The 16,971-nt window shown below is 40.5% G+C and overlaps 1 protein-coding gene across 1 annotated transcript in view; it reads left to right on the top strand.

The window, feature by feature from the left end:
- SPON1 (spondin 1) overlaps nt 1-16,971 on the top strand; it is a 316,619-nt gene that overhangs the window by 33,894 nt on the left and 265,754 nt on the right. The window contains exon 3 of the mRNA XM_073347696.1: nt 14,815-14,948. Coding sequence (XP_073203797.1) covers nt 14,815-14,948 — 134 coding nt within the window. The remainder of the gene's footprint in view (nt 1-14,814; nt 14,949-16,971) is intronic.

The following is a 16,971-nucleotide window of genomic DNA, read 5'->3' as shown; positions in this document are numbered from 1 at the left end:
CCCTTACCTGAAAGTCACCTGTGTCACCTTAAATTTGGCATTTAATGACATGTGGTTGTTTAGTCCTGCAACTGTATTGTGCTCTTAGCACTTCCTGTTATGGGGTGCAGATCAACTCCTGGAGGAACTGAGCTTCTTTAACTACTATTGACTTCAATAGAGGTTGAAAATGCAATTGCTCAGAGCCATGCAGGATTGAGCCTTTAATGTAGCTTTTTATGATGCAATATAAAATTTTTTTGCATTAAAATAGTGTTTCTCTTTTGAGGAAATCTAAGTACTTTATAAGCCTTACGTGAACTGCACAACACAACTGCAAAATGAGAAGAATCACAGACATTTTACAAAGTGGGAAAATGGACAGATGTGAAAAGTGACTTACTCATGGTCCAATAGCAAGTCAGTGACCACTTCAGAAATAGTGCCCAGAAATTCTGACTCTTCCTGCTAACCCTGCCACCCTCATGTTGTCAAAGTAAGTAAACTTGACAGCACTTCTTTGAGATTTGTACTTTTGGGGACGAGAAATTAGTAAGAAAATGAATCAAAATAATATATTGAGAGCTGTGAAACCTTGACCATCTTATGTGCACACTGTGGAAGTAATCAAATAAACTCTATCCAAGTGAATAAGGCAAACCATCTGGGAAGCCTACTGTGTGAATGAGGGAGTAAGCCCCAGTCTTTTGTGTGAGGCTACGGGGGCTAATTCACCAGAGTTCACATTCCTGTGGACAGCTTGCTACTGCTCTAAGGATAGTGATTATGTACAGATGTGTCCACAGAGCATAAAGAATGTTCCTTCAAACCATTTTAGCGATGAGGATTAAACTCTCAGCTGTAGCATGTAAGGCCACCATTACCAAAATTGGTCATTAGGATGTGACAACTGTCACCCATGGCATGTTCGTCATACACTTCATGCAACAGTCAGATTTTTCTTGGCCATAGCCTTTTGTTAGTTGAATGTGCCAGAGTCAAAGGAACAAAATGAAGAATTTAGAAATGGAATTGACATTACTCACTAGAATATAGTTTCATTACTTTACAGTTAAACCAGATGAGTGAATGTCAGTTTCTTAGTTATTTACTTCTCTCTCTCTTTTTTTGGTTGGGGGGGTAACTGAATTGTTTTATTGCTTATGAAAGTTCTGGACCACTGAATCCTAAATTTAGTATTAACTGGATTCAAATGAAATGCCTATCACCTGTGGCTAAGGACCATATTCTGCAACATCTGTAAAAGCTGTTTCAGCTCCAGTAGATCAGCAAAATAATTATAAGTACTTCACTGACAGAAACAGAAACATGCTCAACTAGATGAGGACTTTATGGGCATTGTTTTAATGCTATTTTTATTCATTCGGAAAATCATAGCTACAAAATGGCTTGTTGTGAAAATGGTAAACTTGAAAGAGTGACTAAGACAGTTATTACCAAGTTGGAGAACCATTACCTCTGTAAAAAGGTTTGTGGATGTTATAAGTGTGATGGGTTGGACCCCCCATCCAGGGTCCTGATGTGCTGGGGTCCCACTGAGCTCGCCCGGCCCACCAGCCTGGGCTCCCTCACCCTTCCACACCCCCACCCACCCACACACACAGAGCAATCAACTCTGTGTGGGAAGACTCAGCTCAGGGAATTGTCCAGCACTCTGGTGCGCACACCCTCTGGAGTGTAAACCCAAAATTATATTGTCTTGCACTGTGTAGAGATCTATATAGCGTAAGCTCATGAAATTCACTCCCTCCCTCAGTGTGGAGGAAGATATGCACAGCTTTTTGTCCCCACCCCCCAGAGTCATGAATTGCACAAACTGGAATGTGGAATAAACAAAAAACAAGTTTATTAACTACAAAAGGTAATTTTAAGGGATTATAAGGGAGAGCAAATAGAACAAAACAGATTACTGAGCAAATAAAACAAAACATGCAAACTAAATTTAATACACTCAGGAATACTGGCTACAAATAATAATTTCTCACCCTAAATGATTTTTCGAGAAGGTTGCAGAGTTTCTTGAAGGTAAATTGCACTGCTTGCAGTTTAAATTTCCAGGAATTCCTTTTATAGTTCAGCCCCTGACTCCCCCCAGCTTAATTTCTTTGTTTCTTCAGGTGTTTTCAGCAGTCTTCCTTCTTGGGCAGGGAAGCAGTGGAAAAGAGCCCAGATTAACTCACTCTCCAACCTTAAATAGGATTTGCATATGGCAGTAATCCTTTGTTTCCCATTCCATGGAAAAATACCAGCATATTAAGATGGTATCCTGTACCAGGTGACACGAGTACATGACCCTGCAGTGTCAAAGCAACATCCCAGGAAACTTCTCAGGAAGGAGGAAGATTAGTAACTTCAAAGTCCTATTGTCCTTCCTAATGGCCCATCCAGGCTGATTGCATGCTGTCTGGTGGGCGTTCCCCAAGTACACACATAGTTGTAACTGTTACATATGCAGCAATGGTACATGCATAAAAATTGGATAATCACATTCAGTAAATCATAATCTTTCCAATGATACCTCACATGACCCATCCTGCATAAGACATATCTTAGTTATGCCATATTCATATCATGACAATATTTCTTTGAAGAATATGGGGCGTAATGTCACAATAAGCTTTCATGATTTTTTTAAAATATGAGTTTGTCTCTTCTGATTGTGAAGAAAGCATTTAAAATCCTCAAACTTATACTTTTCCCATAGTGACTTTTCCTAAAAATCCTTGGAAATTCATGATGATGATTTTTCCATTACACATTATTTGATAAATAAATGTATCTTAAAATTTACATATCAAAATGAATAGAGACACTATAATGGCTCTGTCCCTACAGTAAATTCTGCATGCATACCAAAGTACTTACTAGCTTGAGAGACAAGTCATTATTGTCAATCAGATAAATATTCCTTATACCAAAATAGGTTTTTTATTCCTAATATTTAAACAGGTTAAAAACTTTAATTCTGAAAATACTAAATGACCAATCCTACATACTTTTGTGTGAAAGTTTTAGTTTGTGGTTAAGTATTTTTCTGAGATGGCTATACTCATCTATAACATTGCCATGCAGGATTTCTTTTACGCTTTTCCTACCTGCTATGTGAGGATGCGGGAGGGGAAAAATTCAAAATTCACATGCTAAAAAATTATATTGAAATTCCTTTAGGTTTAAGACAGAAACCTATAAGAGCCAAGGAAGTCTAAGTGATAACTCATACTCCAGCTTTGACTTTTGATCTTGGATTAGATTTTCTCCTGCCTCTAGTTTTGGTTGGGTGCAGCAGTTGGGGGCTGGTCCCACACAGGCCCTGGCCTAGGTGAGATTACAGCAGCCATGGGACTACTGTAATCTATGCTGACTATGATCCTGAGGGGCCATGGCCATCTGACAGCCAGGGATTATCAGAGTGCAGAGTGCCCCAGCCCTGTCTCCTTGCCATCCTGAACACTCCTACTATGATGCAGGAAGATGATGGGGGATGATGTACCAAATGACCCTGATGGGTCTATACCTGCTAGGGATTCCAGTATGCGGAGACTCTACACAGATTAGGGAGAGCTAGTCAGTTTTCAGCTACTTTGCCCTGCTGGAATGGTTGCTATTGTTTTGAGAAACAATTTAGAGACAAGAAAGGAAGAGAATTTCAGTTTGGATACAATTTCTTAAAATGTGCAGTTTTTCCCCCTCTGTTTGTTTCATGCTTATCCAAATGTGACTTGCTCAAATGTAAATTATATCTGAATATAAACATATCACTAGCGCAACTGGGCCCTCATCTCACTTGGGAACTGTAGGTCGCTACTAGCACACAATGAATGAATAACCCTAATACTGAATGCATTTGGACTCTATGGACCAGATTGTGATCTTGCTTCAATGGATTTACTCCAGATTAACAGTAGCAAAAATAATCCATATTATGCAGCTAGATGAGGAAATATTTTGGAGAATTTACGAATGTTTAATCCAAATCTGTAATTGCCAGTTTTACACAGGGTTCTAATTTCTTGTTCAAAGTGCAACTCTGCTCTAAAAAGAGCCTGAACATGGAACCTGAACTGGATGTGGAGCCCTTCCCACATACGGCGCAGAGCACACAGGGCCTGGTTGGTTATGCAGAGTACAGCAGGAAAACTTCTCTCACAATTTATTCATGCTGATGTCCTTTATGCTACTACTAAATTTTATGCTCTGTTGCTGATGCCAGGGCATTCTCTTGGGCCACAGGCAGCTGGCACACTCTGATTCTTCACATGCCAAGACAAGAAAATCAAGTTCAGTCCTCAAAAGAATTTACCATGTATTCTGAGGCTCAGCAGATACCATTTGAACAGGACATTGTTCAGAATGATTTTTATTGTGTAATAAGGACTTTTAGGAACTCAAAAATGAAACAAGAAGAGGAGGATTTTCTTTGCGGTTACAATGGGTATGTCTACACTGCAATAAGTGACTTGCGGATGGCCTGTGCTGGCTGACTCAGGGCTCACGGGGCTTGGGCTAAGGGGCTGTTTAATTGCTGTGTGGATGTTCCCACTTGGGCTGCAGCCAGAGTTCCGTGACCCTCCCACCTCTCAGGAGCCTGGCTGCCAGCCTGAACCCGAACGTCTACACCACAGTTAAACAGCCCCTTGGCCCGAACTCAGTGAGCCAGAGTCAGCCAGCAGAGGCCAGCCGTGGGCCACTGCAGTGTATACATACCATTGTGACCAAATGTAAAGAAAATCCTCCTCTTCTTGTTTAATGTTTGAGTTCCTAAAAGCCCTTATTACACAATAAGGTGATGGTAGAGAAGGGCAAAATCATTCTGAACAATGTCCTGTTCAAATGCTAAGGGGCTGTTTAATTGTGGTGTAGACATTTGGGCTCAGGCTAGAGCCCTGGCTCTAGGACAATGCAAGGTAGCAGGGTCCCAAAGCTCGGGCTGCAGCTTAAGCCGACACCACAATTAAATAGCCCATTAGCCAAAGTCCTGCAAGCCCATGTCAGCTGGCACAGGCCAGATGTGGTGTCTAATTGTGATGTAGACATACCTAATAGGTGTTTCTTAAATTAAAAAATAGATTTAGGTCTGATGCTTAATGACAGCTCTTTGTGCCTAATATATTTATGAAACAATATAAGAATGAGTACTGCTTTAGAGATTTTCTTATAATGTGTTATGATCTGTGAATTTTTGGATTATCCATCCCACAATATGGGACATATTAGAAAGTAAAGTAGCTTTAATCAGATTGCCCAGTTGTTCCCACATTATTCTCATTTTTATAGTTATTGAAAGTTTAATAGAAAACAGGCTCCTTTCTTAAGCTTAATTCTCTTTTGGAATTGTGTGTGTGAGATTAATCTATGTTGGTTGACACCTGCTTTAGAGTCATGTCATTTGAGTTTTCTGCATAGCGTTCACAAGAATTGGCCACACACAGTTCGCTTGGTGCTAATTCCTTCAGCATCAACCTTATAATGATTAATTCAGCATATTACAAATATTGATTAAATTTACTGAGACTGGCTCATAACACAAATATTATACACTGTGATAATGACTATTTTACATCAACTAAGTGTTTTCGAGTTATTTTTGTCTATCCGTATCAATATACTTGCACTATCTTCTTAATATATTGACTTAAGTAATAAGTGATATGCTGTTTTATAGGGCTTTTCCTGAATCATTTCTCAGAGAGGGAAAAGGTGCTCAGAGTGAAAAGCTGGCAGCTGAGTGCCTTATCTTTGTTATAGTTAATATTTTTGGCACATTAAACATCTTTCTTCCTCTCTTGTTGTTGGAAATGCACACTGAAAAGGGCCATTGTCGGCATAATGTGGTGGTGCTCATTTAATCTGATGCCCTGAAGAACAACATAAACTATAGTATAGCATATATAAGGTTTATAATAGCTGGGTAAATTAGGGACACTTGAATGCATTTGATTCTCAGACTACAGTTGTTTCTCTCTTTTTGATCATGTAGCACTGCCTTTTCTGCCAGGCACACAACTGAAAGTGCTTATTCTAGGGAAGAAAAGGACAGTTGGACAGAATTCAAACCCTTCTTTAGAGAGTCTCTCACAGACAGATTCTTAATTCATTTCTTGTGTCCTGGAGTAAAGAGCATGTACTTTGTTTTCCTGCCCTTGTGCTAATGCATATCATACCCAGTGGTCTTCCTTGGATCATAGTTCTGTTAAATTTTTGAAGAGGAGTTCTTAACTTTCCAAACCTTACCCTCATCGTCTGCCCATCTCTTGGACTGACTTAGAAGACATGTCTTTAGGGTGCAGTGGGGGAATAAAATACAATTTCTGCCTTTTTTATAGGTTTCAGAGTAGCAGCTGTGTTAGTCTGTATCTGCAAAAAGAAAAGGAGGACTTGTGGCACTGTAGAGACTAACAAATTTATTTGAGCATAAGCTTTCGTGAGCTACAGCTCAGGGTTTTTATAGCATCCATCACCATAGTATCTAAGTGCATCATAGGTAAATTAGATCTGCATGGCAAGGTCCCAAATGGACTTTGTGCATATTCTGTCCCTCTGCTTTCCTGGGTATACCAACCTTTCTTGTTATGGTGGGAAAGCTTCCTGAAAGAGAAGGGTCTTGCATAAGGCTTAATTTGTGGTGAAAAAGGTGCTGGGGCTCAAGCAATGTTTTTACTTTCATAACTGACGCAGCAAGCCCAGAGGTGCCAGGGCTATGAACTGCCAAGCCTACAGGTGTGGCTCAGCCCTGGCACAAATTAAGCACTGGTCTTGCAACATACCCTTGCTCAGACTCAATTAATCTGACCTCCTGAGGGACCTAGTTTCAAAGCCAAAGACTCTCAGCAAAAATGCTGATCTCGCTCTCATGTACTTTGTTTGGGTTTTATGAACTACTAAATTGTTCCAAAGGAGCGCAGCTGTTTTGGTGTTTTGGAGATGTGATCACTGACCGATGTGATCACTCACTCTGAAGATCAGGACCAGACCCATGACCTTGCAATGGAAGTAGATACTGTGACAGTGGAGGGATGGGAACATTATTCTTTACAGAGCTTTTTCTTCCTTCATCCTCAGTACAGATTTTCTTTTTATACTAACCCCTCTTTCAACTTGGTGCTTTTAAACTATTTTGTCAGCATCATGGCATTTTCCTGTACAGCTTCAGATACTATATCAAACCACTGTAAAACAAATTTCACTGTATGGAAAACTAATTGCTAGTTTAACTTCTTGAACTAACCATCTACATAGAATTGCATGCAGATATGATTCCATCACTCAAAGCTTTGCTCTGATTTGCCTTGGTTGTGGGAGAAGATATTTAATCATTCACATTACAGCTAAGGAGTGTCCTTGAACACCCTACATTCCCCCTGAAGCCAGTGGGGTATAAAAAGAATGCAAGATCAAGCCTGAAACCAGTAGTTACTACCTTTTAATATTTTCCTTATATACACGTTGAGCCAAATTTTACTTTCCATTACAGTTTAAATTCACATTATGGTTTAAATCCACAGTAACTTCAAGGATGTTGTTCTAGATTTATACCAGTCTCCCTAAGGGCACAATTGTATCCAATTATATTGAAATCTTAATAGGAAAAAAAGTAAGACACAAATAGAATACTAAGACTAATTATTTCTTTGGCTTTAATGTGTTAGACAGCATTTACCACATGCAGATTCTCCCTTAGAGGCCCCTGATTCTTGGTCAAGGGTTTTGCTTTCTCTTAGGATCTTATCCAGCAAATAGCTAACTGCTGGCCCATTCCAGAAAATGTAAGGTTTCCCATTAGAGACAACCTGGAATTTAGCAAACTATAATTTATTTTGCAAATTCTACATTTTATTTCATGTGTCTTATTCCTGCCAACTCTTTCTCTCATGCATGCGTCATCTGGGTCAATTCCAGAAAAAAATTGGAATTTTATTATTCTCAGAGATTGTTTCTCTTTTTCCTGAATTTGACTAGGAATCTATCATTTTCTCCTGTGTAAAAAAGGGGATCACTAATACAAATGCCCCATTGCCGTAATGATACATCCTGTCTGATGGGGTCCTAGAGCTATTTTCTACATCGATTGATGTTTAACCTCCAGGGAACCATCTTTTCAACAAATGTATTTGAGTCAGGTTTATATTTACTTGAAGGAACTCCTAGAATCTGGATATTTCTTCTGCTCATTTGATTCTCCAGCACCTCAGCTTGTTGGTCAAGGTTCTGAGTTTTATAATGGCATTGTAAAATAAGCAGGATTTTGGATGCTTTCAGATCCATTGGCATTTTCTGCTGGTTCTGCGCAGTGTTTGCAGCTAGTCAAGGTGTTTCTCATTGAGATCCATATACATTAGTAATCTTTGTTGACAAAGTTTCTATTTTACTTTCCCTCAAAGCCATTATTTTATGGAGGCCCTCAGGCTTTGCAGGTTTTTTTGCAGGTTTTTTTCCCCAGACAAACATTTGTGTAATGCTCCCTTTTGCTTTGATGGAGATTGGAGAAGGAAATTGGGTTCAAGCTACTTTCTGTTGTCCCAGTATCTACATTCCAGAATATAACTGCTTCTATATTTAATTATGAAATTTTCTATTCTTCACAGCTCACTAATAATCAGTTTTTTGTAGGTTATATAGGATTAGTATACATAACCACTTGTGTGTGTGTGTGAATTGGTAGCTAATGGAAAGAGGCATGAACACGTTCTAACCAAACAACCATTTGGAAATTGAAGAAATGTTTGTGAGCACTGTTTTTGCAGTATCCCCCAATCTAGTGATAATCACCAAGTTAGTCACACTGACTCATGGTTATAACCTTATCTCCTTCCTTTGGCATTAGCTGTCCATACTTCTTTTAAAAAAAATATTCTGAAATTTATTGCTGGTGAAAAGTGCTGGATTGACTGCACTGAGGACTAAAATTTGTCTGTAACACAGGTACAGCACAGACTCCCCTACCAGCATGCCTGCCCTTTGATCTGGAAAAACAATTTCTAGGGATATGAAAGTAGCTAAGTGCCTATCTTAGGCATCTGGATGTGACATCTGTAGTAGTGTTGGTTTCTGTGCATTCCGTTTGTCCAGTCGGAACTGGATTGAACACCTGTTCATTTCAAAAACACTAACTGGTAAAAATGACTTTTAAACACAAACTAAACTGGATTTGGACCCAGGAACATAAAGATGAAAGGTTCATCCTTTACTGGCCGCTATCTAGCTTGCCTTAATATGTTTTCGCTTACCTATAGTTATTGCACCTTGCTCAGTGTGAGTTGAGCATGGTCTTTAAAGATTTTTCCAAGCATGCATAATCCTCATGCTACAATAACTATTCTGAGAGGATGATTACCTGCATCATGCCCATAGAATATGGGGCTAGTGTTGCTGAAACTAATGCAGTAATTTAGACAGTATTTACAGCTTTCCCAGGAAACCATCTCTTTTAAGAATGACAGGCTGTTTTGCATTTTAATTCAGTTCTTGAATAGCTCTGTATTTTTGGAGAACAGATCGAACAACTGTTTAATTAATTTAACGAGGTTCAAAGCTGTAGCTTCCATTAGAGGTATACTTTCCAGCATTGATTGCTGTTCCATTGTGAAAAATAATGCAGCTTCCACTTCCAGATTCTTAAGTGGAGGAGAATGATCTCAGCAGAAAGCATGACAGCTGAATGATGAACCTTGCTCATTTTGCCTTAGCAGTATTGCTGAAAAGTGGAGAAAACTTGCTTTCTTCTTATGCTTGCTTGATTCTCCCACAAGCCAAAAGTCAGTTTTGTCAGCACGTTGAGAGGGGTGTGAAAGCAAAGTAGGGGCAGATCAGTGGGGCATAAGGTGGCAGAGATAAAGGGCATATTCTGCTTTCTGTGACGTGTTTGTATGTGATGGGGAAATCTCAGAAGTTTCTAAGGCCTCCATTGGCTAAGCGTTCACAAATCCATATTGGAATTATCCAGACCTTAGAAGAGTTCTCAGGAAAGAATGGGGGATACTTCCTCCCAACTTTCAGCCTGCAGGGAGCTCTATTTCCCTCCTTCCCCCAGTCTCTCTTCATTCTCCTCTTTCCCAAACCTGCTTCTTTCTTGCCCATCCCGAAGTACCCCAGTTACACCTACCTCTCACCAAATCCACCCCCCTGAAACTCATCTCATGCCCTTTACCTGTGCAGTGAAGATAAACCATAATGTGCTTGAATGGCACCTGTCTCTGAGCACCCAGGTGCAAGCATCTCCACTGCAAAGCCCTATCTGCGTTACTGTCCTCACTGTGTCTGCACCTGCCCATGTGGGTCTGTGGTGGGTTCTTTGCACTCTACGGTTTTTCCTTGTCAATTGTGAGATAAAGTGTCTGTCTTTCCATGGGAATTGTGGGAAGGCACTGAAGGAATATCAGTATTCAGGTGATTTTGCCTGCATCCTCACTGCAAAGTGGGCAGGTTCCAGCCAGAATTAAACCAAAGCTCGGGCTCCAACCTATACCTCCACCTGGGTAAGCTAGTTGGGTCTTAAAGCACCTCCAAACCCAGGTCACAGTTTTCTCTGCATGGATGGTAGGGTGTTAAAACCCAGGTAAGAGCTCAGGTTGACTGTGCAGTGAAAACATACCCTTACACACACCTCTTCCCTGTGGCTCCTTTCTTGTATCCTCCTTCCAAATGTTTTGAGTTTCTCCTTCCTTTGGCCACAGATACCTTATTTCCAAACACCCAAATCTCTGCTCCTTTCAAGAAACCCCAATTGCCACTCATCTCTCCCAGATATATCTCCCTCAAGTATTCTCCTTTCCCTCTCTCCCACCTTCCCCTAGCACCTAATCTCCCTAGCAGCTAGGAGAAAGGCTGGCCACTCGCTATCACTTCAGATTTTGCATAATTCCTGCACTATTTGCAAACACATATTTTGGGTAATTATATTTGGGGTGCTTCTAGATTATTGTTAGTTTTAATATGTGCTTTGTACTCAATAAGAATACGGATTTGTGAGTAAAAGCACTCCTGTGTGTATCAATAATTTATCAGACGGAGATGCTGTGTCCCCTCACTGATTTATTTCCTGACACTGCCTGAAAAACAGAGATTAGTTACCATAGCTTTGGGTTCAGATAACCCTGGGTAATAGGCAAAGTAATATCTTTTATTGGACCAACTTATGTTGGTGAGCGAGACAAGCTTTTGAGCTTACAAAGAGCTCTTCTTCAGGTGAAGAGCTCTGTGTAAGCTTGAAAGCTTGTCTCTCTCACCAACATAAATTGGTCCAATAAAAGATATTCCTTCCCCCACCTTGTCTCCCATGTAGGTTTATGGGATTTTCAGTCATTCATCCATAACAACTTTATGATAACACTTTTGCTGTGTAAAGTTATTTCAACTGAGTAGATATGTTATTTAAATCATACAATAATATTTACCTACTAGTTATTAGTTAACATTAATAATTTAACATAGTCTGGGTTTGTGCTAAAATGCTGGAAATGAGTGTTAATTTTTCATAATTTTATCGGTATATAAAATGAAAAGCAGACACCAGAAACAAAACAAAACAAAAATAGAATATATTTCACAGTATGACTGTAAGGAAGTAAATTTAAACAAGTGTTGTTGCTTCAAGTATCTGTGATTGATATTCTTTCCCTCTGAAACATAATAATGTTGATAGGTATATAAATCACCATGGAGTGTAGAATGACATGTTCTAGATGATCAGACCTATTTAGCCAAGCAGGCACTGTATTACTTCATTTTCTCAGAGCCATAACTTAAGACATAACCCTTCGGCAAAACTAATCCAATTCCTCTTCTTTCCCTGTCTTTATTCTCCCACACTCTCTGGGTTTTAAAACACAATGTAATGGGAGACAAGCTAAAATGTAAAATTTAATGAAATAAGTTGAAAATGAAGTCCATTTGCTAAGAAATACCACTGTGGGCTAACATGAGAGAAAATAATGATATTAATATCTTACAGTGGTGTGAAGAAAATCCCTGTACTATGAAAAGCTTAATAATTCTGGTCCTGATCTGTCCCCAGTTATGCAGCCTGGGCTAAATTTCACATTCTTCACTCAATCAAAATTCCCGTTGAAATACATGGGACTGTTTACAGAGTAAAGTACTATCACAGAATGACTCACCCCCTTTAATGGAAAATGGAGCAAGCCTTGCCTATGCCATAATTAGCTGCTTCCCAGCCTGATGGTGAACACCTGAGTCTCATAAAAAGGGGTAAGAGAACTCAAAGGGAAGAACAACAGGAAACAGATTAAGCTCCTGCGGGAAGCTCTGAGGTAGGATCTGCAGGAAGCCGGGAACTCCAGTGAGTGGTAGACAGTAAGAAAGACTCCAGGGAAAACAGTTTAGGAGTCAGCCCTTTATCTCAGAGGAGAAAAAGACTTAAAGGTAGCCGTGAAGGATGTCTGAAGAGTAGCCCAAGAGGAAGCATCTTTTGTTTGTTGCGAGTTGGCTTTGTTTGGACTTTTGTTACTCTGGAAGGGGTTAAATTTGTTTAGTTAGTTGGCCAAGGGGCCAAGCCACATTACCAACACTGACCCATGTGGGGAAGGCTGAGGGGACTCCTCTTGAAGGAGGAAAGTGAGGCAGAAGAGGATTATGAGTGGCCATGCCTGTACTATGCAACATAAGTAAGGGAATCCCAATCAGTCGCTGAGCAGTTAACCCTCAGAACATTTGAGAGGAAGGCTGATAAATATTATTTCCCCCATTTTGCAGATGGGGAATTTGAGGCAGATAGGATAAGTACAACTCTGTGTCAAACCAAGATTCCAGTTTAGGACTTCGGGTGCCATTTGGTGCTTAGACCATTAGATCATGTCAAATAGAAGTGGGGAAAAAAACCAGTATAGTGCCTGACCTATGTTTGTTCACAGCAGTTCATATTCTCAACATTTCATGTTAACAATTTACAAAATTCACATCTAGTGGGATCGTTTGGCAGTGATATGTGTTTCATAACGGGTGTGAGACAAATCAATAAATGTGATGGACAAAATATATGGGTATTAGATATCGTTAATAAAAAACAATTGTATCCACATACATTCCTTGAATTTATATATTCATTTTTTTTATTTTTGGTTATTTTCTTAGATTTCATAAAAGAGGCAAGAGTAATGGCCCTAGAATCCACAATCATCTGTTCATCTATAGACTAAGAAGAACAGAGGGTTGTCCACACTGGCTTGTGCCAATGCACCTCCACCCTGACCTAAAATGAAAGGAGTTCTAGCTCTATGCCCAATGTTTGCCCACTCTTTTGAGATTGCCAACAAGGGTGCCAGTTGTTTTAGTATAGACCTCACCTGTCCTCTGAATGAAAATCTGGTCAAACTACAGATATTCCCTTTTCTACAGTATGTGAAATGCTCTCCGTTGTACCAGAACATCAGTTAAAGCAACATTAATTGCAGAATGTATACAATGGTGAATAGAGTTGAGCAAAAAGTTAGCAATTAAAACCTGCAGCCACAAAAAATGTGCCCAGTTACAATCCTGAAATTCAGAAAAGATTTGTTGAATGGTTGCGTAAGATTTGCAACTCACTGATGTAAACTGGACCCAGTTTGGAGTCACCCTTGGCCAGGCCAAGTCAAGGCAAGCCATTTTCTGATTTTGAAGCTCAGCCTCTCAAAATCACAGCATTGTGTGGTTCCAAACAAAACTTGGCAGTTTTAACTGAATTGTCTTTGAGAGTTTGTGCTTGTTCAAAAATCAGACTCCAACTGAAACCCATAGAATACAAATACTAGAGGAAATTGTAAAAAAATATTTGCACAGGTGCCAAAACCAGAGTCTTGCAAATTCTAATTCAAACTCTGTTTCACAGCTCCTGTTCCTGCAGAGGATCAGCTTACTATCACAACTGGCTCATAAATATGGTCACATTATATTATTTCTTCACTTCACTTCTCTTACGTTTACCAGTAACCAACCCTATACAGCATTAATTTATGCATATTATTTCACATACTGGAATCTGGAATGAAGCTATGTCACAGATGAAAGTATGATTCACAACTTACTGGTCGTGTTGGGCATAACACCTTGAGTATAGTAGGATTTACACAGATGTTTGATGAGAAACTGCCCACTGTAACATGTTTTCTCTACTAACTCCAGTTGCTACAACACTAATAGTGGAAATGACGTAAATTTTGTTATCGTTCTGTCTGTAAACATTTATGTGAAGTTGCAATTATCAAGGCCAACTTAATCTTACATCAGCAGTTCCCAAACTGTGGGTCAGAACCCCAAATGGGATTGTGCCACCAGCAGATGGGGTTGTGGCGACCCCTAGTGTTCAGAGGAGGCCATTTTGCTCCACACCACATGATTTCTCATGGACTGTGTGTGTGTGTGTGAGGCATAATCCATAAAGGATGCCATTTTGTAGAACAAAACAGTGTCCCCCACACAGCGTGTACTCATGTGTATGGTGTGTGTGAGGTCATGCTGTGTGGAGGATGCTATTTTGCTCTTCAAAATGTTATTTTCCTTGCTGTCTGGTGTTCTGAGAGGAAATAATTCATTAACATAGGGTCAAGCTGGCAAAAAGTTTGGGAACTCTGTCCCGATATGGTTGATTTACAGCCATAGTCAGAAATGAGCAACTTCCCATAACTTGAGAACATTTCTTTGTTAGTTCTGGTTTCATTTTGTTTATTTTAATGGATTAATTGACTGTTACAACCCTATCTGCGAAAGACTGGTGATCTATAAAAATATAGTTACAGGTAATTCCAGTTAAAGGAAACACAAACTGACATAAAACACTTCCTAAGCACATTTATTATAGAAAGCATCTTTATATTTCTTCAGATTATAGATGAAGAAGAAACACAATTCATGAGTAATTGTCCTGTTGCTGTTACTGAGAGTACTCCAAGAAGACGGACACGCATTCACGTTTTCTGGACAGCGCCTCCTGTTGGTACAGGCTGTGTAATTCTGAAGTAAGTACTTTCACATGGATCCAAGTTACAAGTAAAACCAGGTTCCATTTACAATAAGTCTAATATGATTTACAATACATTGATGCCTGTTTTTATACACATGAGTCAGCAGTAGTTTAACCTGCACAAAATTCTCTTGCAACTATTTGGCCTACATTTGTAAAAAAACCAGACTCAATATTCCGGGCACAGCTATGTGTCCCCAGTTACACCAATTTAGAAGCGTAGCTTTTAGAAGACTTCACCCACAAATCAGGCAGTTAGTCTTGTAAACATTTTTTGAGGAAATTATGTGCATAATATTGGAGGCATGATTGAAATGCTGGTAAATCCTTAAATTTTAGCCAAGCACGTCAATCAGGCTGCACTATGGTACCTGCATTTTCTCAAATTAATCAATATCGCTCAGAAAAGCACTGTGTTATATCAGCAACCGGATGTTTTTGACAGGAATTTGTTTTGTTTCCTGATTTAAAGTCACAACAAAACGTTGCCACATGCTGTCCACTGTGTTGCAAGCTAATTTAAGAATGGTGTAGAACAGGGGTGGGCAAACTTTTTGGCCCGAGGGCCACATCGGGGTTGCAAAACTGTATGGAGGGCCAGGTAGGGAAGGCTGTGCATCCCCAAACCACCTGGCCCCTGCCCCCTATCCAATCCCTCCCACTTCCTGCCCCCTGAATGCCCCCGTCAGAACCCCCAACCCATCCAATCCCCCCTGCTCCTTGTTCCCTGATCACCCCAACCCCTATCCATACCCCCCACCCCCTGACAGGCCCCCCAGGACTCCCACGCTTATCCAACCCCCCTGCTCCCTGTCCCCTGACCCCCCCAAACCTCCCCCTCATCCAACCGCTCCCTGTCCCCTGACTGCCCCCCCCCCGGGACCCCCTGCCCCTTAACCAACCCCCCGATCCCCTTACCTGCCACTCAGAGCAGCATGTCTGGCAGTCATGCTGCCCGGCCGGAGCCAGATGCGCTGCCCTGCAGGAGCACGCAGCCCCGCCGCCCAGAGTGCTGCTCACGCGGCGGCGTGGCTGCGGGGGACGGGGAACAGCAGGGGAGGGGCAGGGGGCTAACCTCCCCATCCAGGAGCTCGGGGGCTGGGCTGGATGGTCCCGCAGGCCGGATGTGGCCTGCGGGCCATAGTTTGCCCACCTCTGGTGTAGAATGTAATGGTGTTATAAGGGTCCCATCAGCATTTCCAAGAAGATTCGTTCAGTGTCAATGCACTGTTTAAAGAGAGATGATTCCCCTTGTCCACCAGCATCACCTTCATCTTACTTTGATTGTATTTGAGCCCTTCTTATTCCTCAAGGTGTGTATTTCTTCCAGACATTGGGGTAACTAGTTGATGGTGGTGTTTTGTTCTGATGAGAATGAGTTATATTGCTCTGTATTATCAGCACATTGTAGGCATTTGACCCTGAAGCATCACCCATTGTCTCTTGGTGTCTGAAACAGGAAGTGAAAAATGTTTAATGCAGTAAAAGCTACAGGAAACATTTAGCTAGGCCAAATTTAATTCTTAACACCCATAAATGTCACGATTCCTACAAAACTTTTAACAAGGGTTGGGCAGCTGGAGTGCTGTGACTGCTGCTTATTATACTAATCATAACTGTCTCTGTGTTACCTGCATCTTTGCTGTATCCACCTGAGGTTTGTCTGTCTTATTATTTGATTGTAAGCAAGGATCATTCCAACATATGTATGCATAGTGCCTACCACAATAGGGCAATTAGATACTACCATAATACAAATAATAATTATTAGTATTAATTCAGTTGGAATGTATCCAGAACGTCATAATTTAAGACCCTGCTCTTACAATAATTATGGTGGGATCTTTCATGACCACAGGTTGTAAGGAGGAACTTGGTTTTACATAGCTTCTAAAAGTCAGCTCACCAACAACAAACAGAGTGTCTCTGATTAGAATTCTGAGATATTAATTCAGTAATGACTAGGGAGAAAGTGTGGATGATTTAGTAGGTAGGTCTCTAATTTCTACAGCATGTAG

The sequence above is a fragment of the Lepidochelys kempii genome, chromosome 6, assembly GCF_965140285.1.
Source record: "Lepidochelys kempii isolate rLepKem1 chromosome 6, rLepKem1.hap1, whole genome shotgun sequence".
NCBI lineage: Eukaryota > Metazoa > Chordata > Testudines > Cheloniidae > Lepidochelys > Lepidochelys kempii.
This window is presented reverse-complemented; position numbering and strand designations above follow the sequence as displayed.